The sequence below is a fragment of the Semicossyphus pulcher genome, unplaced genomic scaffold (assembly GCF_022749685.1).
Source record: "Semicossyphus pulcher isolate SPU_LCO1_2020_fin unplaced genomic scaffold, fSemPul1.0.p SCAF_12, whole genome shotgun sequence".
In the NCBI taxonomy this organism is placed as follows: domain Eukaryota; kingdom Metazoa; phylum Chordata; class Actinopteri; order Labriformes; family Labridae; genus Semicossyphus; species Semicossyphus pulcher.
Window position 1 is genome coordinate 24,516,113 of NW_027211626.1, and position 27,999 is coordinate 24,544,111.

General features: G+C 41.8%; 1 protein-coding gene across 1 annotated transcript; it reads left to right on the forward strand.

Moving 5' to 3' along the window:
- Positions 1-27,100, forward strand: LOC138588501 (bifunctional heparan sulfate N-deacetylase/N-sulfotransferase 2-like). The gene is made up of 15 exons (XM_069658651.1): positions 1-97; positions 11,660-11,745; positions 12,043-13,695; positions 14,792-14,879; positions 15,718-15,872; positions 16,203-16,388; positions 16,944-17,072; positions 17,907-18,089; positions 19,485-19,581; positions 19,669-19,792; positions 20,551-20,725; positions 21,081-21,251; positions 22,378-22,487; positions 23,528-23,630; positions 25,128-27,100. Exons 3-15 carry the CDS (start codon positions 12,622-12,624, stop codon positions 25,251-25,253), a joined length of 2,721 nt encoding a protein of 906 aa, XP_069514752.1. The 5' UTR covers positions 1-97; positions 11,660-11,745; positions 12,043-12,621; the 3' UTR covers positions 25,254-27,100.
- The last annotated feature ends 899 nt before the right edge of the window (positions 27,101-27,999 follow it).

Sequence of the window (27,999 nt, forward strand, 5' to 3'; positions counted from 1 at the left end):
ACAGCGACGTGCTGAAGTTCACTTTTAACTCTAAACCCTGAAGCCTGTTGTCCTCATCCTCTCTTCTCGGATTGCTATTTGTCCAGGACGATAACTGGTGAGTCCGAAATCACTGACAGATGTCATATTTTGTGATAGTGTCTCAAAGTTGAAGACCCCTTTCTCTGCGGAGCAGCTGTCGTAGCCACGGCAGCTAACTGTAACGTTATTCCAGGTCCCAGTTATCCCAGTGGTAAAGGGACTAGGGGTTTGTACCTGGAATCTTTCTTATCGGTTGGGGAAATATGGACATGCCAGCACCATAAAGTGGGGGATACATGTAGAAGACATTGTTGCGATTTCAGTTTTGTTCATAGGTTCTGCTTAGAATATTACCTGAGCCACTGGAAACTGGCGTCAGCGATGCTAGCATTAGCGACAGTCAAGTGAGACTGTTGCTTTAGAGAGCTAGCTGTTAGCGTGCTAGCTGGAATCCACGACAAGCTGCTGGCTGTAGAAATAAAAGTTTCCCTATGTCGTTAATGTTGCTTTTCAGATCATTTTATTTGTCTTGTCCTTTTCGTTCTTTTTGTCCTTCTAGCTATTTTAGTTTGTTATGATAACACCGAGATGTATGTGCTTTAATCAAGCATAAGTAACGTTATGTTTCATTTATTGTGGAGCACCAGATTTCCATCAGCGTAATGGTAGATGTGAGATAGTGTTTTGGTATCTGACGTTGCTCGGGATGGGAGCGGTGTCACTGAGCTAACAGGCTCCAGGTTATATGTTTTTGGCCACTGGCTACCTGCTTCACTCAGGGCAACCAGTAGTAACGTTACACCGCTCGCTGTGCTTATCAACACAACGCTTTTTCCAAGTTATCCTTATGAGAAACTGCTGCAACTTAAATATCCTCGAAGTTGATTGTCAGGCTGCTGTCTCCTAAGTGAAAATATGATGCATTGAATCAAGTTAGCTGTTGTTTTTCCGATAACATATAATGAATTATTGTGAAATAAATTAATAGTTACTTGTTAAAAGAAGCCTGGGAAAAATGTGTTCGGAGATAAGTTGCAGTCATATAATTGATGCAAAAAATCCCTTTGTTTTCTTGTGGTGAATGTCAGATTTTACGAACAGCAATTGGTGTGAAAGTAATTTAACTGACCGGAAAGAGGAACGGAGAGCACACGAGTAGGCGACAGAGAGAGAGTATGCATATGTGCGTACATGTAAATAAGGGTAAAAGTAGTGAAAGGTCACATTATTTTGATATAATGGGGCATAGTTTAGTTTTAACATTATGTGTAGAACTACATTGCAGATTAATAGTGACAACCAGCCACCAACCTGTGACGGCTGTCTGATGAATTGGCTCACTGGCATTCAGTAGACTTATGTTAAATGTACTGTTGCTCATTTTTTTAGCTTTAGGAACAGTTTGATAACCTTTTATCTTTTACGTATCAACCTGCTGTGATTGACCCTGAGGTTGACAGTGCTGTCAGCTTCCTTGCAGAGGAGACGCGCATCAGACTTTACTGTGTAACTGTGTGGAAATCTAATGTTTTCGAATGGAAGAAATGCATTAAAACATGAGTCATGTTATTGTAAAACATAAGAAAACATAAAACTCACGTAAGCTGACATAGAAGCTAAGATTGGTGAAGAATTGAATACATACAGGATTAATGGATGGGCAAGGGCGGAGTGGGGGTTGTTTAAATCACAGCTCAACCCTATTGGCGAGGTAACTTCCAGTTAACTCTGGGGCGTTCAGGGTTAAGATAGTGGTTCTGCACTGTGCACGTATGTATTTACTTTTAATTATGTAGCTCTAATTTGGAAATATTTTACACACTTCAAGCAGAAAACACTTATCATGTACTTACATACAAATATCCAACCCTTAGAATAAAATGACATTATAAATAGGCAGTATGTTATTAGATCAGTTTTTATTGCTTGTTCGTGAGTCTGCTATGGATCTGGTCCAAAATTTAATGGGATCCTTCTTGGCCCAAGCTACACCCTTCCGCCAGGTTTCATGAACATTGAACCAGTAGTTTTTTTCTTAATCCTGCTTACAAACAGACAAACAGAACTGGAAATATAACATGCTTCGCAGAGGTATGGAATGTGGTCAGATCTACCCACGCCCTTATGATGGGACAGTGATATTATAACCCTTTAAGTAAGCATTTACAAATGTAATGTTTTGCTCGCTGTGTAACATCTTGCATTTGTCTGATATTATTGTTTCCTCTTGTAAATTATACCCCTTTGCTTCCATGGACATCTCCATGTACACCATAGGCCATTTGCTGTAAGCGCTGATCTTTTAATGTGAACAGGCTTTGGTTTGATTTGGATTGACTGCGACTTCTTAATTAAGCCTGATCATGAAAAGGTATCTGTTATTGAACTCGCTTTGTCGGCAGGTCTCTGATGTCAGTAGTAAAAAAGGTTAGCAGGCTCTCAAAAATAATTGGAAATCATTCACTGAAATGACTCTACAACTAACTTGTATGACTATCTAACAAACGTTTTTGAGATATTATGCTCTTGATAAACACGCTGTCAACACTGCAAACCTCAGAGCTCCATGCCATGCAGGGAAAAACAAACGCATGTAAATTCAACAGTGTTGGTGCAGGAACACTCTGCCATCAGGAAGGAGGTCAGTGATTCCACGTTTAGGAAACATCCTGGATCATGACGCCTAACTTACATAACATAACAATGAGCACTCATTTAGACCATCATCAGTCTTTGGGTACAATGTAAAGTCAGTTTAAGTGTTTGTGCAGTGCATGCATAATGTGTCATTAAACACCATTTTTCTTTCTCATAATTGGTTTCCTTGTGCAATCTGAATGATTAGCGAGCTCAGAAGTGGCACATTGAGAAAGCGGTAGCTATAAAAGCTGATTTGTCTTTGTGACATTCCCCTCTGATGATTGACTTGTTTTATTCAGTTCTTGAGAGGAGACCCAATTAGTGCCGAGCTGTAGGCCCAGGCCCACTTCTGTCCTGAAAGCATATCACTGATGTTTGAGATAACACTTGATAATTAAGAGGAAGGCCCTGGGGTGGATTTCACAGGAAGATGATGTTTGTGTGTGAGGGGGAAGGCTATTAAAACGCTGCCCTGTGGTAAGTGGCGCTGCTTGATTTCTCTGGTAACTCTATTTAATTTTGTGGAATTTGAACAGCCTCATGCATAAGTGGGCTGAAACCTGCCAGCTATACAAACATGGACGTTGTTCGACTACAAAGAGAGACAACAATGAAAAATCAAACAGCATAGAGAATGAAGTCGAACCATCCACTGATTATTACCCTTTTGTCTTGTCTGGCATGATCGTATTCAATAGAGAGTGGGTCTGTGAAAACACTGCATTGCACACTTAAAAGTTATTTTACTTATAAAGTTCAACAAGGCTTGAGCTCTAGTGCAAATATAGTAAAGACCACCTTAACTGAGCCACATTATTAATACAAAATAAGCTGTTGGAGTTATAGATTGCTATGTTCTGTACATTTGCTGTATGGCTGTAGAGGACAGCGCTGTCTAACAGTCATAGCTGATTCGTTAGTCTTGAATGATAACAGTGCAATAGGGACTGGACACACATGAGCACGCCTGTGCAAACATGAGCACCTGGACAAGTAACCAAACACAACAGGCCTAATGAGGATGTACATGACCATGTCTGTAACACGGTCAACACTACCTGCCCTGGTTACACTATAAGGAGAAATGTTGGTTAGAAGTGATCTGTCTCTGAGAGGTTTTAAATAACTCATTTCAAGCCATTAGTCAAATAGGTGTGTCATGTTTTTAATCTTAATGTTTTTATCTTTGGGGGGATCAGAAAATCACTATCAAGTTTCGGGACTGAAAAAGCATTAAAATGAATGATTATGAATGTGTCCGAAAAAACAGCAAGGAGCAGTCCTCCAAACCGTGTTGCAAATGTGTTTGTGATATATGACGTAGTTTTCTGTAACTCATAGCCGGAGAGACTTTTCCCATAACAAATGCATGCCACACAGAGTCACATGGACACATTGCGCAGAAGGCCATGTTCCTTAGAAGGAGAGGCTTGGTTGGTAACACTATAATGCTAGACACAGACAAGGTGCAGCTCCTGGATGGAGTTTGAGGTTGTTGTATTTTTTTCTGCGACTCCCCGACCACCAATGAAAGCTTGGCTGACTCTTTTCATCGACGAAAGTTTTGTCCATTATCGGGGGGTAGCTCTGGTATCCACATGGTCTGAATTTTGTTGCGTTTTTCTGCTGATCGAGTTTATACAGGAATGAAGTTGTCCCCTGAGGAAAGAACAACTGTCTTCCCAGCTGTGGTTTGTTGGTCAGTGGTGGCTGAGTGAGAGAGAACATCCCAGGCTTCTGCCCTGTCAGCAGTGGAGTTCATCAGCTTATAACAGATGCATTTTTTGATCTTACTTTTGAATGTTGTTTAATCATTTGTAAATCTTTTCCTGTCTTTGGTTTTGCAAAGTTTGCATATGTAGACATTTTTCATTTTTGGCGCACAACATATAACTTTTGTTTTGACCCTGAAACTACAGATAGTCTCTTGTGTTCATTGATTGTCAAATTATTTGTTCACATGTTGCTATTAATATTCAAAAGAAAAAAAACATCTTTAGTTACTTACTTTTCAAGTTGTCAATCTTACTCTTAGTGACTTAATAAAAAAAGAAAACATGGCCTAGAAATAGCCGTAGCTTTGCAGCTATGCTAGAGCACTGAGCTAATATGAAATAATGTGCACCATTCAGCCAGGGCTCCTTTTGCTGTAGTCCAATTAGTACATGATGGCTTTAAGTGTAGGTGTGGTAAGACACAACTTTATTTCCTTTTTTTTTAAAGATAATTTTTTGGGCTTTTTGCCTTTAATTGATAGGACAGCTGAAGATAGATGAAGAAATGTTGTGAGGAGAGAGTGGGGGACGACATGCACCAAATGATCAGTGTGATGAGGACTGTAACCTCTGTATGTGGGACGCCTGCTCTACCAACTGAGCTAAGCCAACGCCCCGTAAGACACAACTTTATGACAGCTAAATATAACAAAGTGTGAACACTGTAGTTCATCAGCAGTAACATTAAGGCTGTGTGTGTTTCTGGAAACGCAGTGGTTTCAGGCCATCATCAGGTGTGTCTGTGGAAAGTTAGTACCTAGAGGCTGAAGTGGGAAGCGGTGTTAGAACATGTTAAGACACGACAGGTAGGCTGTAATGAATAGTTTGTGCAGGAAGCTTCGGGCCCTGCTAACTCCACCCTCTGCTCAGGGACAGGGACTAGCTTTTGGAAGGTGTTACACTTAAATACCTATGTTTATAGGGGTCCTTTCTTTTAATGATGATTGTTTAAAAAATCATGGAACTGATACTGGTTTGTGTTTAGAGCTAAAACTGCATTTAACTTAAAAATGATGAACTGATGATGTATTAAATATTTGTCTGCTGTTATTTTAGATTGCTCTTGGTTTAAAAATCCGATCAGGCTGTAAAAGCCAAAAGGACACCTCCACAGTGTCGGTGGTTGTGGGATTTATTTCTCTCAGTGTTGCTGATCACGTCCCACGTCACAAATAGTGACACACTTTCCTCTGCAACATCTGAGAGACCTTTCTGAAAGGAGACCTCTTTATTTGTGTGACTACTGTACTGCAAACATTCCAAAACTGACGGAGTGTAAATACTTGTTAAGTAAGATAAACATTAATGTTTCTGTTGCCTTCAGTTTGATCGCGGCTTTCCATGGTAGTGAGTGTGACTAGTGTAAGCACAAACACAGATTACACACACACTAATCACACATTACTTGCACACCACCTGCACTGATGTCATTGGATTAAAAAAAATAAAAAATATTATCAATATTTTTCAGACCCGGAAACTACAATTATATGGCAGCACAGATTAGCAGGAGTCTGATCTTCACTTAGCACGTGACGAGATTTAGGAAGTTGACATAGAACCATGTAAGGAGTCATTTAAACAAGACAATGGTAATGACGATCATTGAAAGCGCTCTGAGCGTTATCAGACAATATTTGTTCTTCTAAAATGTTGTGTGTTATGGGAAACACTGTTGTTGTCACTATGGTTTGTTTACCCAGGGGAACTTTTCCTCATTGTGACGTCCCGAGTATGATCTGTATGATCTGTATGATTCATTTACAAAACTTAATCAGAGGTTTCGTTTGAGCCGGGAGGCTTGATTCAGTGTGATCGCATAGCGTCACATCTGCACAGTGAGCATTCATTTCTAGCTGCAAAAGCTAGCTAGCGACCATGTTTCACATATAAAGATGGTTTCCTTTTCAGCTTTGCTTAGTCAAATCATCATTCATTGAATTAGCCTAGGTAAAAGTTTGAGAAAATAAAATGAGTGTTAGACAGCGCTGTCCTCTTAAGCCAAGCCAGACAGACAGGCTATTCCCACATTGCAGAGAAGCCTCAGCTGTCAGGTGATGGTGTAGGTCTCTTTTTAAAGAATACATTTTTTTTTTGACTGTTTCGGGTTTTTTTGTCCTAAGATAAGTTTAACCATCTAACCTTTTTTTTTCTACGTGGAAATAATACAACATTCAGAAATGCAGTACTTGAACTATACCTAATTGAAAGACATTATTTCCCACCTTTAAATGACAAGTGATTCATATTTGTTTTTACAAGAGGCTGAGCTTTCAGTTTGGGATTTTGTGGGATTGTGTTTCTGAATTTGGACTCGGCACCGTGTTGTGAAACTTCAACTTTGTACTGTGTTTGTTTAATTCTAGTAACTTAAGCATCTATAGGCTACCTGGCTATATATGGGATAAAGTTGTCAACTCTCCTCTCCTACAGTGCAGGGGGCCGAACAATGCTCTGTCGGAGGAGAAAAAAAAAGACGCTGTACGAGTTTGTTTGCTATTCATCAGAATTGATCTGCACTCAGTTATTTCAGCTCACCGTGAAGGCTCACTTGTAATTGCTGTCATCTATTGTACATGGTGTTTCTGTGGAGAGAGAGACAGGGGTGTAGAACTGAGAGCAACAACACTCATGCATATAAGATTGATTTATTTATGTAAGATGTAGAGACGGCGAAAATAAACTCTTAACATCGCTGATCATTCATGTACCTCAAACAAACACTGCAGGATACTTTTAAAAGGACAGATAAATACTATGGAGAAAATAAATTCTTATTGCATTGCAGAGCTGCATTGCATTGTAAAGCATACATTGGATTGTTTCCAGTTCGACTACTTAATGTAATTGAAGTGTGGACTCAATTGGAATCAGGGATGTAAGAATTTCATCATCACATCCCCACAAATAAGGGACCTGCTACGTACGAGCACTTGCACTAGAACTACACAGACCAATGCTCATCAAGAATCCCTTAACTTCAAAGTGCGACTGAGGAGCAAATAGTTATTATAAGCCCCATGTAGCCGTCACTGTCACTCAGGCTGAAGTGAAGTGGTTTGCTAATGATAAGCATGCAGTGTTTAGATGAGTGGTAATCAGTGTTGAGCTGGAGGAGAGCAGCTGGGAGGATGTGTTTCTCTGCAGGCTGATGAACTGCATAATTGATTCTCTTTGCTCAAATGGAGACGTCAAATTGAGTAGAGGGATGGGGGAACAGAAGAGAGGGTACGCATGGGCAACTCGTTTTTTATACAGTGCAGTGTCCCTCACCACAAGCACTCTGGCTAACTGACAATGCCATCATCCATTGCTGAGGGCTCACAGTCATTGGCATGGATCCCTCTGCCGTTGCGATTTAAATCATTGATCTGAAATGTATTACAGATTCACTGGAAAGTTGTAACCCCTGGAATCACCAAGACACAATCAGCCATGCAGTGTACAGAACGTGGCCTGCATAGAGCACGCAAGCTTGACCTGCTGTCCGGTCAATCACTGCATATTTCAGTTGTTGCCGTTAAAGCGGGAAGAAAGGGGAATTACAACCCCCCGTAATGAATAGACTTAACTGTTGACAGATCTAAAACATGCTTAAAGTCACAAAAAGTGAACTGAAAGCATCAGCACTGACAGTTCAGCCGTGTCTGACATGCCAATAAAACCCCATATGCTTCCCTTTTTATGCTTCCCCTTTGCTTCATCCACTTCTTCTACCATACCATAGACAACCTGCTGCTACAGTGGCAGGTCTAAACACCAGACTGAATGCAAACTTTGTTTCCTGAATCATTTACATGTCCCTGATAAGAAAATCCAGCAGTGATTTTACACACATGGTGGCTGAGTATTCGCTGTGACGACGCATCCACCCACAGACTATATTTAGATACATCCATTTTAGCTGACAGTAAAATCTCCAGAAAGAGTCCAGAAGATAAAACCACTTAAAAAGGAGCATCACTCTTGAGACTCCAATAACACATCACATAACACTCACCTTACGTAACCCCTTTATACGAAGCAGCTTTTGATTGACACATTAATTGATTTATAGCAATATAAATATATTAGTCATTCCCCTTCTACACGTAACAAAAGTTTGTGCAGCAGTGGCTCCCCACTGCAAATATAGGATTTTAAAGTCTGTGTCATCTCTCAATTGGAAGGTTGGGCAGTCGATCCCTGACTGTAACAGTCCACATGTCGATGTGTCCTTGGGCAAGACTCTGAACTGAATGATTAGATCCTGATTGGAGATTGGCACTTTACGTAGCAGCCTTTGCCATCAGTGTGTGAATCAGTGTGTGAATCAGTGTGTGAGGGTGAATGTGATATGTTGTGTAAAAGCGCTTTGAGCACCATTTACTACAGCTGAAATATGGTACAATTACTTCACCATACATTTTTAAGAAACAGCGAACAAAGCATATAAAGTTAGTTGTAAAAAAAAAATGAAGACAGTTGACAGGAATTTCCTTCTTCTTTTCTTTTCCATAAAAGTACTGATTTTTTTAGGCTTATATGGTTATACTCATTTTTATAAATTATATCATTTGTAAATTTGACTAATGAATGTAATTGATTCTCATAAGCCTTTAGCACAGGTAGTATCAGCCTATATACCTGCCTACTTGTACACTATGTTGTTCACAACTACAAAAGTACCCCTTTCCCATCTAAATTTAGTGCATTGATGCAGATTTTTCAGACCCAAGAAGACCCACTTATAAATGCAGATTGTCTCTTTTCCCATTGCCAGTGGAGTATACCCCTGCTGGTCTCTTTTCTGCTGCGTCACCGTCTGACGCCGGAGACGGGGTTAGCAAACAGTGAAGATGTTACAGTTGTTAGGTCTTTATTGTATCTATTACTCATTCAGATGTGGAACGATGTTCGAGCGCTGCTCGGACAGAGACGGGTGGAATTTGAAGCTGAGATGACGAGGAGGCGCAGAACTTACCGACGGAGCATAGCATCGCGCCGGAAAGGGGGCGGAGATTAGCGTGTCCACACGGGTTTTGTGCTCTCATCAATGCCAATCGGAGCAGAGACCATAAATACCCGGGTCTGAATGCCGATTGTCGCCTTTCCCACTAAGCAAAAAACACGGGGTGTTAGCAGGTGTTAGTGGGTTTTTTGACCCCGTGGGAAAGCGGCTTGAGACAAAAGCAATAAAGGTGCTGGTGTTCTCCTTCTCCTCTGTTTGTCTGTTGACAACAGGCTGAGATGTGTTGACCTGGGAAAGACACCTGAGCACAGAGATTCATGGTTCCCACAAAACAATTTGCCAGGTTGCAGTAAAACACTAGATTTTAATAGTTCTCCTGCAAGCTGCTCTCTCTGATTCCCCTAGGAGTGCTCAGCTCTACTCAGCAGTCCATTAAACTGCAGAAGTTCATTATGACCCCGCTCTCTCCACACTGCTCCTCCAGCGTCCTGGACTCCATGTATTATCTATTCCTTCCCTCGTCTTCCACACATCCAACCCTTCTGTCTGCATCTGTCTGGCATTTCATTATGCAGCGCTTGTAAGACTCAAACCAGAAGTGGCAGACTGTGTATTAAAATGTACTACTTGTACTTGGTACTCTCTTGGTAGTGTTAAGATGCTGTTGCGAGAGAACCGTATCACACAACAGTCTATTACTGCCTGGCAGTAAACTGTCTTTGAGGGAACTAATGGTCTACTTGTTAATCTCATGTAGTTTCTCATAAATGTATTGAACAGTGGCTCTTTGGGTTTTTGCCATCAAAAGTTGATGACAGAATTCAAATCAAACAAACTGCAGAAAAAAAGGGAATAATTATTGTTTCCCGCATTCAGAGAAAGACAATTGACACAGGGTGAACTCAGCATGGAGTTACAGCAAAGCAGCCCTTCAGCTTTAAATATGTTTTTAGACAGTCACAGCCCTACGGTCAGTTGTGAAGAACCAGGTGCTGACATGTTGCTTATACACACCCCACACACCCCTTTGCCTATCACACTTCACAAACCATCCTCGCATAACATCCCACAATGCAATTCCCTCATCTTTATCTATCAGTGTCTCTACTGACTCCAGCCAAATTATTGGTTGATAAAAGCTTACTGTTGTATCGATGACGTGAACGTATTCATCCATAAGTCAAAAGTGTCAAGGTTATTTGTTTGAGGTTTGTTGCCATGAAGAAACCTTTTTTTTATCCAAAGATTGCCAACCACAGAGCACAAGTGTAAAATGTCCTGTCCATTACATTACAGGACATTTATTATTTGTATTTGCTACTACTATTGCTACCACTATTATTGGCATTATAACCATAAGTATGTTTTATCTATAGTTGTTGTTGTAACAAGGACATATGTTGTTGTTGCTCTCTTTGCCTGTCTCTATCCTGCATCTCCTTCTATCCCATGTTCGGCCCATCCAGTCGAGGCAGATGGCTGTTCAACATGAGTCTGGTTCTGCTCGAGGTTTCTGCCTGTTAAAAGGAAGTTTTTCTGCCAATGTGCCGAATGTTGCTAAGTGCTACTCCTGGTGATTCATGTTGGGCCTCTCTTTAAATAACATAACAAAGAGTCGGTCTAGACCTGCTCTTTCTGTAAAGTGTCTCGAGATAACTCTGGTTATGATTTGGCGCTATACAAATACATTTGATTGATTGATTGACTACATTGCTGTAACTGTGTTCTGGGCTATGTTTTTAATTTAATGTTTTTATGCAAATATAAATAATACAACTAATATGTCTTAATCAGATTTTTAATTTTATATTTCTTGATATGGAAGCTGACAGCCATACTATGGTAAAGGTCTGGCTGTACTAGCATCAGGTATGTTGAAAAAAGGAAACCAATAACTTGAGGCTTGAACCAATGACTGTAGGTTAAACTTGAAGCTGTTGTTGGCACTTGGTTCCCTCCTGTCGAGATTCTTGCTTGTGTTGCATTAGCTCTCAGACGTACGTTGCGTTTGAAAAACATGTCTGCCAAATGATATTGTAACATTGTAACAAGGTAACAGTTCTTGTGGTAATAGACATGTTGTAGTACTATTATCCCAGAAACGCTGTCTTGTTGCCTCAGGTTAAGGATTCAGACCATGACTTGCCTTGTTATATGTTGAAGTCTGGCTGGGGACCTGTGTTACCTCATTTCTATACAGTTTTACCAACATGTTTCTTTCCTCTCTTTCTCCTCCTCCCTCCTGTTTGTGCTCTCTGTCACTCTGCTGCAGGGGTCTTCCACATTTGGATCAGAAGGTTTTCACATCTGCACGGTATTCCAGATGAAACTTACGGACCTTTTTCAACAGCAGAAGAAGTAGGGCTCTATGAAATCTGTTGATTCCTTTTTTTTCCCCATTATTTTTTTTACAAATTCAGTAATTGTATCCATATTTTCCACTATGATTTCTGCAATATGTAGTTTAATAATTCCAATTCTACTATAAGTTGTTTTCCCAGAAGGAGAAGCCTTTTTTTCTCCTTTGACTTTTTGGTGTTAAATAACTTTAATATGTTCAATTCAGACAGTACCTCTCACACTCAAAAAAGTACAGAACAGCTACACACTTTTTATGTTTTTCTTTCCCCCTTCTATTTGTCTGTCTTCCTCTAGGTGTCTTTATCTGGGATGTCAAGACTAGGTGGCCTGAGGGGGTTCAGCCCCGACGCACAGGCCACCAGAACAGACACTTCCACTGTTGACCGACGACACAACCATCAAATAATGGACACATCCACAAGTAGAGACACCTGCAGAGCAGCCTGAAGGAGAAAACTAACCAAGCAGCACGTCCGGCTGAACTCTGGACCTGATTTTCAGGACCCTACTGGTCCTCACGTAGAGATAATCTGTGCTGGTTTTAGATTTTATTCCATTCTGTCCTCTTCAATCACTTGATATTTAACAGTTTGTTTATAAATATCCATCCCTCCCTCTTTTCCTCCTTCCATTCCATCATCTGAGCGTGTGTGTCACGCTGCAGAGCTTTACGTTGAGAGCAGGTAATGGATGATGCTGGCCATGGTGACCTAGTGTAAATGGCTATTCCTCAGCACAGCTCAGTGCCAGTATCTACTGCTCAATCTTCCGCCTCCACTCCCTCCTCCTGTCACCCCTTCTCCACCTCTCTGCCTTCCTTTCCCGTTCACCGCTGCTGCTTCCTGCCCAGTCCTGCCGCTCCTCCCCAACACCATGGTAGGTGCAGGCTTGGGTGTGTGGAAGCTAATGAGAGGTGTCCGCCAGCTGGAGCTTCACCGCCTCATCCTGGCTCTTATCATCTTCTGCTTGCTGTCCATGGCCTTCCTAGCTTACTACGTCTCCAATAGCCCCAAAATCAAGGAGGCCCCTCCTTTACCCTTCAGTGACTGCGGTGGAGGAGGGGGGATATCACTGGGAGCGAGTACAGGGGCTGATGGAGGAGGGCCGGGTGTCCAGAGGGCTCCACTTTTCCTTCCTCCACGCCAGGGACGACTACGACAGGTGAAGGCGATGGATAATTCCAGGACACAGCCCGTAGTTCTGGTGTTTGTAGAGAGCATCTACTCCCAGCTGGGCCAGGAGATTGTAGCCATATTAGAATCTAGCCGCTTCCGCTACCGGACAGAGATTGCTCCTGGCAAAGGTGACATGCCAACATTGACAGAGCATAACCGGGGACGCTACACACTGATCATCTATGAAAATGTATTAAAATATGTCAATCTGGATGCATGGAACCGCGACTTGCTGGACAAGTACTGTGCCGAGTATGGAGTAGGTGTCATCGGATTCTTTAAAGCTAATGAAAACTCTCTCCTCAGCGCACAGCTCAAAGGTTTCCCCCTCTTTCTACACTCACACCTGGGACTCAGGGATTACCATATCAACCCCAATGCTCCCCTACTGTACATCACAAAGCCCAACCAGGTGGAGCAGGGCTCTTTACCAGGGGATGACTGGACCGTTTTCCAGTCCAACCACTCTACCTATGAACCAGTGCTTTTGGCCAGCACCAAGTCCTCTGAGGCACTGGCACATTTTGGACCCGGCTCGCTGCGGGCCCTGCATGCCACAGTGGTCCAGGACTTGGGACTCCACGACGGCATTCAAAGAGTTCTCTTTGGAAACAATCTCAACTATTGGCTTCACAAGCTGGTATTTGTCGACGCCATTGCCTACCTGACAGGGAAGAGACTGTGTTTGTCCTTGGACCGCCACATCCTTGTGGACGTGGATGATATCTTTGTTGGCAAGGAGGGAACCCGTATGAAGGTGTCAGACGTGGAGGTTGGTGAGACCACAGAATGTCAGACATCTTTTACTTCAGTTGCCTGTCTCATTGTGTTGATAATTACCGTGCGTAAAACACAAGACTAATACACATTTTTGGGGGGAAATATTTACCTGTATTGCTTTCTTTGGAATTACACTTATTGTTGAAGTTGTATCTGTAGTCATCCATCTTTTCTTTGTTTGTTCAGCCATAGTAGATTACTGTTTACTCGCAGCATTTACAGAAACCTGAAAAGCAGCCGCTTAGCTTCGCCTACCCTCTCTGGCAGAACAACCACTGCTGGCTGATGGGAAACGCGTCACTAACTGGGCGCCACTTGTGATTTTTTTCCACAAATGTCGCCACAGACACCCAGCCCATAATAATACTATATACTGCAAATGCAAAGGCTTTCATCAGTGGGCCATAGGCTTAATCAATATTGTGTTAGCTCATTCGGCGATAGGTAGAGACTTAACAGACATTTATTTACATGAAAATCTTAAAGAACATGTCACAATATTATACATTGTCAATCACTGCTAGTGTGGACATTGGTCTGTTCATCATCTCAGACATTGTTTCCTACATTTGTTCTGTAAGTTTGTTTTCATATTAGCGCATAATGAAAACAGACGTTGACCGACAGACACCGATGTATCTGTGATAGGCTCATTTCATCCTGATGATACAGTCCGAATTATATATTGGTTGGGCTCTAATTCTAAGATACTGATACGCATTGGTATACACCACTGCTAAAGTATATGTGTATGCTCATGTGACTCATGACTCATGGTATATAGTCCTCTTGTTAATTGCTGTAGGTCTGACACCACAGATGTGATGCATACATCAGAAAGCTTGACCAAATTAAATCATGTCTCTACAGATTACACAAACAGAAAGGTACTAGCATCAAAACTGTTGCTTTAAAGTGCCAGTGTGTTGGTTTATTTTCATTCAGCACGATGAAATGTGTGGCACATGACATTTAACTTTGGTCTTGTTGGATCATTAAGGTTACCAACAATGTTTAATCATTTTGAATAACAACGACATAAAATGTCTTTGAAGACTGACATCGGTCTCTTTCTCATCCTTTCACAGGCGCTGCTCAATACCCAAACCAAGCTGCGAGCGCTGGTCCCTAATTTCACCTTCAACTTAGGATTTTCTGGAAAGTTTTATCACACAGGTACGACACATCTGACTTCACTGTGACTTATTTCAGTTTGAAACAACATAATAATGATGTTGATCTGTGCTATATATTTGAACGTTTAAAAATGAGCTCATGAATGTTAAATCATAATCACGCGTCCATAGTCTTTCGGTCACCGCTTTCTAAAAGCATTGATTTTGATGGGTTGCAGTTTTATATATATTTTCTTATAATTAAATGTAAAATACTAATATTTACCAGACCAAACAATCTCATTAAAAAAACGATTGCAAACCAACATACTAATCATAAATGTAATAATATATAATAAGTGCTTAATGCTTAATATTCACAGTGGTTAACAGCTGAATGGCTTCAATGCCTTACATGCTTCATTAAGGTCTTAAAAGTCCTTCAGGTTCAGGATCTGTATACTCTGGGTTCTTTTAATGTATAGTTCATGGCACAAGTGCCTTAAGGGCGTGCACGACCCCCTTTTGCTAACTTAACTGTGCACAATCCTGGGTCTAATGCCATTTTGCACCAGGATTAAGACAGAGCCCATATCCTGCAAGGAGTAGGGCAAGGAATATTGAGGTCCAGGACCATCTTTTTAGCAATTATAAATCTTCATCATGAGCAAAGTGGAGATTCTTGGCGTCATTTCATTTTCAAGAAACATGAGGCCAGAGAATGCTAAGCAAAATGGCCCCCAAAGTTCTGCCTGTTAGTTTCTGCATGCCAAATGTGGATGTTGTGCAATGAAAGAGGAAATTGGTGTAACTTAAATGTACAATGTCCAAGACCGTGTAAAGTATCGTCATACTCAGCAATAACTGCTTTGTGCCTGCGTGCGTGTGCGTGTTTTCAGGTACTGATGAGGAGGATCGGGGAGATGACATGCTGCTTCAACACAGGATGGACTTCTGGTGGTTCCCTCACATGTGGAGCCACATGCAGCCTCACCTCTTTCACAACGTCAGTGTTTTAGCTGAGCAGATGAGGCTTAACAAGATATTTGCTCAGGTAAGCAGCACTAATACACTGCAGACACGATCCCTGTTATACTGTGTATCTACTTGACTTATGCATGGCTGCATGGATAGTGAAAGGAGAATGTAGTGGCAACATGGTTAACTGAAGGAGTTTACCTTTTTTCTTGTGTAACAGAACTGTATTTTTATAATAACAGAAAATGTAGAAGTGAAAGTACTTAGAAATCTGTCCCAGCAGTAAACAGCCAAGGGGGGTTGTATCTGCTTTCTTGCCTCTCTGCTCTTCTCTCTCCTGACCATAACTTTGTCTTACCTTCTTGCCTGGCCTCCCTGCTACGTCCCCACTCCTGCCTCCCTCCAGGAGCATGGCATTCCGACAGATATGGGCTATGCAGTGGCACCACACCACTCTGGCGTTTACCCAGTTCACAGCCAGCTCTATGAGGCCTGGAAATCTGTGTGGGACATCAAGGTGACCAGCACTGAGGAATACCCACATCTGAGGCCGGCTCGATATCGTCGAGGCTTCATCCACAACGGGATCCAGGTCAGACCGGAGCCCTTGATCAGTGATTTACAGAAAAGTCAGAATGTTGATTCACATTTCAGCAGTATGACACTTTGATCAGACTTCATAAGTCTTGTGCATTGCTCATGAAAATGTCATTTGCATCAAGTTGAGGTTGGGTGATACAATAAAAAGTCTGTCATCAACACGTAGCTTGATCTTCTGCTCTCCATAGAAAATGAAAAGAATTTGTTGACTGTGTACTGTCCTACTTTGTGTCCAAGGGACAAAAGGTGAACTTCAGCAGAACATCAACCCTTGCATCACCTGCAAAATATCACTAAAATACATCCAGAAGAGCAAACACTGTGCAGCTCCAGTGTATTATTAGGGCAAAGGGGCATTTGGGATCAGCACCCAGAGCAAACAGCCTTCATATAGCTTTATGTCTTTACAGGTCGATGAAAAAGTTGTTGTGTGGACAAACTTTTATGGTCAAACATTAGTTAAAATCTCCACAAAATCAGAGACCAAAAACAGTCACATAATCACCAATATACCGTAAACAACTAATGCTCTCCTTGTGTGTTTTAGGTGTTGCCCAGGCAGACTTGTGGCCTGTTCACACATACAATCTTCTACAATGAATACCCAGGAGGATCAAAGGAGCTGGACAAGAGCATCAGAGGAGGAGAACTCTTCCTCACTGTACTCCTAAACCCTGTATGAAAACCATCGCACATACACACACTTGTAGACTTGAGACTTGGGCTCGAGTTGAAAAAACGGAGCACCTGTGACTTGACTTGCAACATCCCCACAACCTAATGCACACTTTCAGTTGAAGGTGTGCACAATAAAATGGTGAAAACTCTGACTCAACATCAGTGGCAGGTTTTACTTTCTGTCTTATTAATCCTTCTGACTTTAAGTACTTTACTTTAAGCCATGCGTTTGCGTCATCGGTTCAGTTGTTATAATAAAGTTTGATTTAAAACTTTAGAGTTATACTGACATCAGCTGCCAGTTTAGCTTCACTTCTAGCAATGCTTATTTTTAACTTAACTCTTGCTTCATGTCTGATCCCGTACTCACTACACTATCTGATTCCCTATATGAAAACCAGGATTAGTGATGTATAGAAACACTCAAATGTGTTTTAAGTGTTCTCATTGAACTATATGGTACATAAAGATGCTGTGGTTTATTACATGCAACTGTTGTTAAATGCCCTGTTTTTGTTAGTAAGTATTTGGCATGCGACTGTTATTGACACTATTCTCAATAGAGGCAAAAAATGCTTTTTGACTTGAATTTTCGGTCCAAAAAAGACTTCAGACTGGACTCGGAAGACTCGAATACACCTCCAGCAAACACACACAGACCCACATAAAATCACAATTAAGTAATTGTAAAGCATTTTGTTTTGTCTTGTACTAATATCAACCTTTTACTGATTGAATTTAATTGTGAGCATTATTCTGCTAAGTTTCTGCTCTGACAGCAACTCCCGGGTGCTCTCAAACTCACCTGCTAACTTGTGTCCTCTTAATCCAGATCAGCATCTTTATGACCCACCTGTCGAACTACGGCAACGACCGGCTGGGTCTGTACACCTTTGAGTCTTTGGTGAAGTTTGTTCAGTGTTGGACCAACCTCAGGCTGCAGACGTTGCCCCCCGTCCGGCTCGCTGAAAAATATTTCCAGATCTTTCCTGAGGAGAGAGACCCACTTTGGCAGGTCAGTACAGTGATTACTTTTTTAAATAACATACAAATAATTTCTGGTTAGACCACAGCAAAAAGAGCCTCTTTCTCACCTTGTGTATAAGTTAAGCTGGGATCAGAAACGAAATGATTGGTAACAACAGCTAAGAAGGCAGGCCTGTAATCATAGAATCAGGAGCTTTCAGGTAAAACAGCGTAGAATAGCACGACACAATACCTGATGTTCGGCTTGAGATAATGAAACCAAAACAACGTAAAACTCTTAAAGAGGCAGAGAGGATAGTCACACATGTAAAAGTTCAGTAAGAGCAGAGAAGGAGCTACAGTAGGAGTTAAAGCACCCCCAAATGTGATACATAATAACTCTGACTAACACTCAATACAGAGTAGATCAGAAAAATCTGTATATGTTATCTTTCAAGTCAAGCATGTTCAGGTTTGAATAGAAAGTTTTGTTCTTGAAACTGCATTTAAAGTATTTTACTGAAACTGGGCTTAACTGTGTCATGTGACATGCTACTGCAGTACACTTTTAGAACGAATATCACTAGGACTGAAAATGGCATTTAACATCCAGGATTTCAAATCTGCTCACCACTGGGGGCCCTCAATATATACAGAAATCACATTGACCGTTCAGCCATTTAAGCTTCTAGACTTCTTATATAGACTTGTTCAGAGATGACCTGCTGATAACAGTTGGACGTTTAGGGGGAAATTCATTAAGCATGAATAGTGGCCGCTGATAGCTCCATAAATTTTGCATCATCATCATCATCAGCAGCAGTTTGCTCTTGTTTTGTGTCTGATAAGTGGAGAGAAGCTGTCTGCAGCTCCTCTCTCTGCTGCACGGTGCTGCGCTCTCAGCTGAGCGCACACTGACGGAGCTCAGCTCCATGCGCAGATCAATGATGAGCAGGGAGAGGAGGGGGCAGCTCTTTTAACAGTTTATTGTAAAGGCCGGACTCGACAGGTCTTTACTAGTTTAACTATCTATAACAGAGCTTCATTTTTTAAACGAGCATACAACAGCAGATCCTCAATGTAATACTCCCCATCATGCGTAATGGCTCCATGTGCGTGTGCCGGGGTTGAGCTTCGCACAGCCCTGGACTGATTGGTCTCCCGATTATAATAATAATAATGACAATATATTATTAACAAATTGTGTTTGCAGACAAATACATTTTTTGATCACACAAAAGGTGGAATTGTCGTCATGATCATTGGAAACATGAAGCGTTCAGGTAAAAGAGAACAAACAAAACATATCAAATACCTTCATCTAACTATCTGAGTTAGGAAAATGTAAATACTGAAAGGTGAGGCAATCTTGTGCAACGGGAGGCAAGAGTAGTAAAAAGCTAAGATTGCAGCACTTAATTATCTGATATAACTTTTTCTTTAGAACCCTTGTCACGACAAGAGACACAAAGATATCTGGTCAAAAGAAAAGACTTGTGACCGACTTCCCAAATTCCTCGTCATTGGACCACAGAAAACAGGTAACACACATCTGTCTCGACTTTATTAAAATCTTTTTCCATATATGTCCCTCTTTGTTGTTATTAACGTCCTGTCTTTTCTTAAAGGCACTACAGCTCTTCATTCATTCCTGAGCCTCCACCCAGCAATCACCAGCTCCTTCCCAAGCCCCACCACGTTCGAGGAGATCCAGTTCTTCAGTGGAGCAAATTATGACAACGGGATTGACTGGTAATGAAAGGAAAACCGTATTCCGTGCACTGCTTTGAGAAAGTCATCAATACTGAGTTACAGCCTGAACACATCAGGACTTACTTTGTTTCTTCTACTATAGATGTCTTATTTTAGTGAACCTGTGCTTGCAGGGACTTAAAGGATTGGTTCAGATTTGTAAATCTCTAATCATTGCTCCTCTCCATATCGGCACTGTCTAACACGTCTTCGTTTTAAAAGTCAGAAGACAAAATCCATCAAATAAAACGGACCATGCAGAGCTGAAGTGGAAGTATATCTCCTGGTAGTCACATGCAGGTTTGTTTCTGGGACACTGAGCCTACAACGGCTGCCAGGACAAATATACCCACTAAAGACTAAACGGATAATTGATTAACTTAAAAAACAGCAACCCTAACACTGCTAATACTGTTGTTTTGAAGCCAAAGCGTCAAACAACCGTCTTAAAGACCTGGATTGACCAGTTAAGAGAGCTTAATCCTATCCAGACATCTTTCACACTGCTGTTTGCTCGCAGATTCTGAGCAGTTAAAGGAAAGAAGAATGGGCTGTAAACTAGGGCCAAAGGAGTCTCTGATATAAGACTCCAGGTTGTTTATACTTTTGCAAACAATATTTGTTTAATATTAATACCTAGTTTTCATTACATCAGGAGATCTGTTTTACACATTACAGTGATTCAATGGAAATGCAGTAAACACAAATAAATGTACCACTAGCTAATAAGTACTTTGTTCAATTTCTGTTCTCCTCAGGTACATGGACTTCTTCCCATTCCCTTCTAATGTCAGCACAGATTTCATGTTTGAAAAGAGTGCCAATTACTTTGACACAGACGTAGCTCCAAAAAGAGCTTCTGCCCTGCTTCCAAGAGCCAAAATCCTGGCAGTGCTCATCAACCCATCCGACAGGGCTTACTCCTGGTACCAGGTGAGAGCAAGGATCATCCGCATAAAGGCTTCAACAATACACAGATCCAGCGCTGTGTCAGGCAATGTCCATGATACTGAGTTTTCATTATAAAACTAATATTTTAAGGAGAACTTTATCCATCCAAGCAAGCAGTTTATATATGCAGAACGTAAGCTACCATAGACGACAAGATCAGCTGTACCTTGTAGCTGAAAAGGGTAACAAGATATGGGCTCCACATGTCATCCATAATGGAGGAAATGTAGTTGTGTGGATACAGGCTTGCTCTGTACAGGTTCTAGGAGCAGTTGAATCACTCTTATCTGTTCATCTTGATTGGTAATGTGTTGATGTGTGTTGTTCATGACTACAGCACCAGAGGGCCCACCAGGACCCTGCAGCCCTTAACAACACCTTCCATGCAGTGGTGACAGCAGGCTCCTCAGCACCCAGGGACCTGCTGGTACTTCAGCGACGCTGCCTTAATCCCGGGGCCTATGCCACTCACCTAGAGCACTGGCTGCAACAGTACCAGCCCAGCCAGGTAACACACACCTCATCTGCAAACACACATGCCACATACGAGTGGTTGTAAAGACTAGAAAAGCGCTGTATGGTCCAGTTTACTTCATTGTCATATTTAACGGCTGGTCTCCCTCCAGGTATTTTTTTTACATGACTGTCCAACGGTCCAATTAGAACCTTTTCCTCTAACCAGCTTCCTGGGAAGGACCTGGTCCTGATATTTGTTGTGATGTGTTCTTTATAAGATGTAACAGTTGTGATTGTCCTCACAGTAATAGCTGTTTATAAAGCTACAATGTACTACATCATCACAACATTAAACATGGACTAAAGGGAACATCACACTATAACAACAACAGCAGCAACTTCTGAGATTTGAACAAGCCACAACATTTAATGTTCATTAAAACAAGTCATTTAACATTGACACGTTCTAAGTGACTGTCCCTCTGAGGTGCCAGATGACCCGGAAGAAACTAAAAATCTTGAATTAAATCAGTTGCATTATTAACCCAAAGGTCTCATTGACTATGTCTTCATTTTTAAGCAGCTAAAATAAGCAGGCTCACAATTACTCAAGGTAACTAGATGAAAAGCAAATCCCTAGTCATAAGTTACATACAGATGGATAATACCGTTGCTTTGACGTCTTACATGTACTTGACTCTTTTGCCCCCTACTGTACAGCCAATGGTATAACAGGCTAGTATAGACTGGGGTTAGACTACTTGGCTGAGGAGCCTGGTGGCTTTTGGTGCTTTATAAACCATCTAGCATAGTAACGCGTCTTATACCAGTTAAGAGAGAATTCAATGTCTATAACAGGCTCACCGTCTCAACTCATTAGAAACATAGTTGAATATTATTTATGTCCTTTCATCATCTTTATCTTCATCTTTGGCTGTTGTTTCAATAGGAATACGATTCCACTGGTCAGCTGTTCCGGATACATCCCATATGTTCCCGGGGTGTTTGTACTAGTTTGGTTCAAACTGTTATAGCGTGTAGTTCTAAAACCTATCATCCTGCCTCCATGTAAGCCTAATTGCATGGAAGCAGTGGTAGTTTCTTCCAGCTCACACACATCATCAGATATTGTCCAGATAGAATTAGTGGATGACCCTGACTCTGTCTGTGTGTTGTAGTTGCACATCGTGGATGGGGCCCTGCTGCGGTCCAACCCAGCACTGGTGATGGAGGGAATCCAGAGATTTCTCGGGGTCACTCCCATCTTCAACTACACCCAGGCTCTAATGTTTGTAACACACACACACACACGCACACACACGCACACACACGCGCACACACACACACACACACACACACACACACACACACACACACACACACACACATACACATACACATACACATACACATACACATACACATACACACACACACGCATACACACACACACATACACACACACATACACATACACATACACACACTTTATTTTGCTTTTTTTTTTGCATTTTTGCAGATGCATTTTTTGTATTAACCCTTGTAAAAAAAAACAAAAAAAACAATTCTCATATCCTGACGGCAATCAATCCATGAAATGTTAAAAAAATCGGAAATTCCAGTGCCTGTGTCTGTCAAACGACGGAAAAAAACTGTTCAGTCATTTCATTTGGACATTTTCACACGAGCTTATACCCCTTTCTCACTGACATTAGAGCGTTGATGCGGGTTTTCAAGACCCGGGAAGACCTGCTTATTGATGTCTCTTTTCCCATTGCCAGTGGAGTATACTCATTTCAGTCTCTTTTCTGCTGCATCACCGTCGCATGCACTGGAGACCGATTTAGTAAACAGTGAAGATGTTACCGTGGTTCGGTCTTTATTGTATTTATTACTCATTCAGTCTATTTATCAAACTCGGCGCTGACAAATTTGGAATGAAGTTCGAGCGCTGCTTGGACGGAGACGGGCGGAATTTGTAGCTGAGATGACGAGGAGTCGCAGAAGTTACCGACGGAGCATAGCATAGCACCGGAAAGGGGGCGGAGATTAGCGTGTCAACACGGGTTTAAGGTTCCCATCAATGCCGATTGGAGCCGAGGCGATAATTACCCGGGTCTACTGCAGAGTCATGTGACCCGAGTCTGAATGCCGATTGTAACCTTTCCCACTAAGCAGAAAAGCCGGGTGTTAGCAGGTTTTTTGACCTGTGGGAAAGGGGCCTTTTCCACAGATTCCCACTCTAGCTTTAACAGAACAATTAACCATGTAACACAAATAAAAAGGTTTGTTATTATATTGTGAAAATAATAAACTATGTCTCTGCAGGTACGATGACAGCAAAGGTTTCTGGTGTCAGCGAGTGGAAGGAGGGCGAGCCAAATGTCTGGGGAAGAGTAAAGGGAGAAAGTACCCCGAGATGAGTTCCGAGGTAAATCTGCACCTCACATTTTAATCACCATTTTTCACACTAGAGAGCTTCATGGGACCGAAATGATGGACCCAAACCCTAACAGAGCTCTAAAATCACTGGTTCCATCCAGATCACAGAACAAATTTAAAGTATAAATACCTGGACAGATTTTTCCAGGGATATTCCCCAAGCCAGTGCACGTCTGAGAGGATACCCGGGACGAATCTGGTCCATAAGAAAGAGCAGATAAAACCATAATTAATATTGCAGCTAGAAATGCTGTTCTTCTGCTAAAACGTCCTGTCAGATAAAACCATTCTATCCCACCTTACTGTATTTAATGTTGAGTAATGTATCACATGTATCAGATTTTTATTTGATCTTATTCTATCGCCACTTGTTTAGTTGTTGTGATATTAGCTGCCGCCTTTCTTTATTAAGTCAAATGGAAACACACAGTCACACCTAATACACTAACCGGAGGGACAGACAGGACGTGTGAACAGATTATTCATTTTCTTTTTTTCCCCACTTTATCATTGCTCTTGTAATCTGATCCACTATATGACTTTGAAAATCAATACTTCAGAGGGATAGTTGAGTTTGTTTCAAGTGGGGTTGTATGAGATACTTATCAATTGTAAGTGTACTACAGACAGTGGTTGCCGGTCAGCACGGCCCCGTGTTTACAAACCGGCTGTCCCCACAAAGTAGTACCAAATAAAGAGGCTTTCTTAATGAAGCTAGGCTATATGCCGCTGCAGATAGGGTCAATTCCACAAGTAATTTATCCACTTATAACGACGTCCCACCCAAAAATCAATAGTGGTTTCAATTGTACGCTATATTTGAATAATTCACCGCGTTTCACTTTTCAGTGAGAAAGCATCTTTATTTGGTACTGCTTTATGGGGACAACCAGGTTCTAAACACAGGGCCGTGCTGACCGGAATCCACTGTATGTAGTACACATACTATTGATTAGTGTCTCTTACAACCCCACTTCAAACAAACCACACTATCCCTTTAAAAGACTTCATTTGGACTTTACAGTTGGGCCTTGACTTAGTTCTATGACCTCCTTATGGCAAACAATTACGGAAACTCCAGCAAAACTGTCATGATTATGTTCCACCGTTAACTTAGATATGTTTGGTGTAAGGCCGGCATGAGTCAGCAAAATGATCGCACAGGTTACACACACACTGCTAAAGCTCTTCTCTAATAATCAGCGCTGGTCACAGGTCCTGTCAGATTGTATCTGGTTCTAGACATTATGATTAACAGACCAGGACCTCGATAATACCTGACAGACTGTATAGAACTAACACTTTCATGGTTTTTATGGAGTTTTATGGAGAAGAAAAATATTGAATCACACTGAGTTGTTCTATAAAAGCCAGTTAGCCAATGAGTAAACTGTTCTGACCTTGTCCATTTCCTTTGTTTGTGTGTGTGTGTGTGTGTGTGTGTGTGTGTGTGTGTGTGTGTGTGTGTGTGTGCACCTGCATGCAGTCCCGTGCCTTTCTGGCAGATTACTACCGTGAGAGCAACATGGAGCTTCTGCGTTTGCTGAATCGGTTGGGCCAACCGCTGCCGTCCTGGCTCCGCCAAGAACTCCAAAGCACGAGCTGGAGCTGAGGCCACCTACTCACACACGCACACACACACACACACGAACACAGATATACTGACATACCACAGAGAAGTGGGGGCTGAAGTCTGTGGATGAGCCAACACTTGGCTCTGGATTATACTGAACTACCTGATCTGGAATCAACAGCAGCACACGCTGATGGAACATTCGCTCCTGTTTCATGGCCAATGAAGACATGACATCTTTCTTTATGTGTTGGTAACTGATGGAGGACATATACTCCCCATGCACTGGTAGGCCCTCAGCCACAGGCGTCGTGTGTTGGACAGGAGGGCTGACGACGTTCACATCAGTTTGCTGTGGATCCAGAGGACTGGGTGACCAGCAGGTCTGAGGTATAAACGCGAGGAGAGAAACTCACAGGATGAGACTGTGCCGATGTGCAGTGTGTAAGCGGAGGACTAACGTGCACACACACAGATACACACATCTCACCTCTCTACAAGAATGATTGTAAAGGAGTCCATTTTGAAAAACAATGGTGTATATATTAGGTTTGAGGGGCAGGTGGGAAATAAAATGGCCAGCAGACTGAAGCAGACAGGGCAGACAGACAGTCCAGAATCCTCTGTTACACACACCTGCAGCTGAAGGTCCAGCCAACAGTCTGGGAGCTGCTTCTCTTTTATCCTCACAGATTTACAGTCCGTTTGCTGCAGAGTTAGACAGTCTAAAATGGATCTAGCTAATATGGTGACAGGTCAATGTAAATACCATGTGGTAAATGACTAAAGCCCAGGTGTGGTCCAGGCCTGGCCCAGAACTAACGTCCTGTCAGCGAGCAGCTTCACTGAGGTAAAGATGGTTTCTGAATGATGACAGACTGAATTTCACTGTACTTAACTTTATATTTTACATTGCTTATATATTTGCTTTTAAAGTACATAACAAAGTTTGTTTTAATTATACCATCCATGTCTTCTCTGATGGAGTAAACTACACGGCATACTGTTAAACAAAGGACTGGGTTTTTAGTCACTCAGCAGTGTGAATACGCAGACCAGGAGAGGAGATAACATACACAACACTGTAACCAAAATACTGTGGTGGAATTTTCCAAGAGACTTGGAGTGTTTTTGGTGATGAGAACCATTTTTATAAATAAAAATGTCTCTCTGCTAATTTACAAATGATTTGCCTTGAGACAAATGTCAAATGCTGTATTTGAATGAATCAGGACTTCAGTTTAACCCTAAAAGAAAAATGGAGATATCCTCACATTCCCTTCCTGCCTGTTAAGTAACCATATCTTTCCAGTCTCAAGCTAATGACGGTTGCTTTCTGTTTACAGTCTCCAAACTAAGATAACCCTGATGATATCATCAAACCGTTTCTCAGACTTGACAAAGTCTTGACACCCTGAAAACCCTTTAAGAAACGATCGATGTTTCCTCAGCAACAGGACTAAACATGATTAGGATGTGTACTGGGACAAGAACAGGCAGTAGTATTATAACGTATTATATTAGCTTTTATAAGTTTCATCAATCTGAAAGTGTTTGCACAATTACATTGATGAATGAATGAGTCAACCTGATTTGATGTTATCATATGGGACAGTCCTGGACCAGATCTATTAAAAGCTTAACCTGGGTTGTGTTAGACTGTGAGAGGGGGATGACCACCACAGGGAGGAAAAGAGCCAGTCACCTGTCCGTCACTACACCCAACACATGCTCATACTCTTGTCTCCTTACGAGGACAGGAACCCGTATATGTCAATGGACGTCGAGGAGGCGATCAGAAGCTGCTGTCTTGTTTTCTGTTTGTTTTGTATAAATGTCAAAAGGCCAACACTGTATCATCTCTAATAAACACATAGAGAGGTTGGAAATAAAGGCTGATGAATCTTTTCTTACCTGACTTCACCATATTTCTATACCACAGATGTCATAATAACATGCATTTACAGGAGAGTGGGGAAAAAGAGGAGAGGCTGAATGTCCTGCAGGATCAAGATCATTGTCTTAAAGAGGAACTGACAGCCAGGATGGTGAAGCCTGAGTGAAAAGAGAAGAAAGAGAAAAGCACACATCTTTGACAAAGTCAGATTGCTGGAGGTCTGCATTGATATTATTCCAGAAAGAGTGGGCACAATAGGAAAAGGCGTTTCAGTCTGACTACTTTCTGACCTCAGGGGGAGCTCAGCTCTGTATCAATGAGCTTAGTGCACAGGATGAGATCAGACCAGCATTAAGGGCTGAGTCTGTTTACAACTTTGTCATGAGAAGCCCTTGAAGTCCCAAACTTGAGAAATCACATAGTTATCAATAGTTAAGGATACTTTGTCAAACTGGTCTTTGTCAAGCAAAGCAAGGCACATGACCTGCATCTGAAAGGCTGGGGACATGATACTGGGCAGGATCTCAGGTCTCTTATTTGATATTTCCTCGCTCGAACGGGAAATAGTTTAGGACCCGCCATACTGAGGACTCAAAGCTCTTATCACTGCAAGGAGGAGCGAGGAGGGAATTCAGAGGAATGATTAGCAAGGTTACATGAGAGCAGCCTCCACGGAAGTCTAACTGGCTGACACGCCCCCTGATTAGATATCAGTTACTGAGTGGACGCTGCAGCTGATCGCACTGATGTGAAACTTCACAACATCAATGGAGATTCATACCGGAGAAAGGAAGAAGCGGACCTTAAAACAGACTTCACACGGTGCCTTGAAACCGACTATAAACAATGTCGGTATTTGGAGTCGGTATCTTACAACCTGTGATCGTA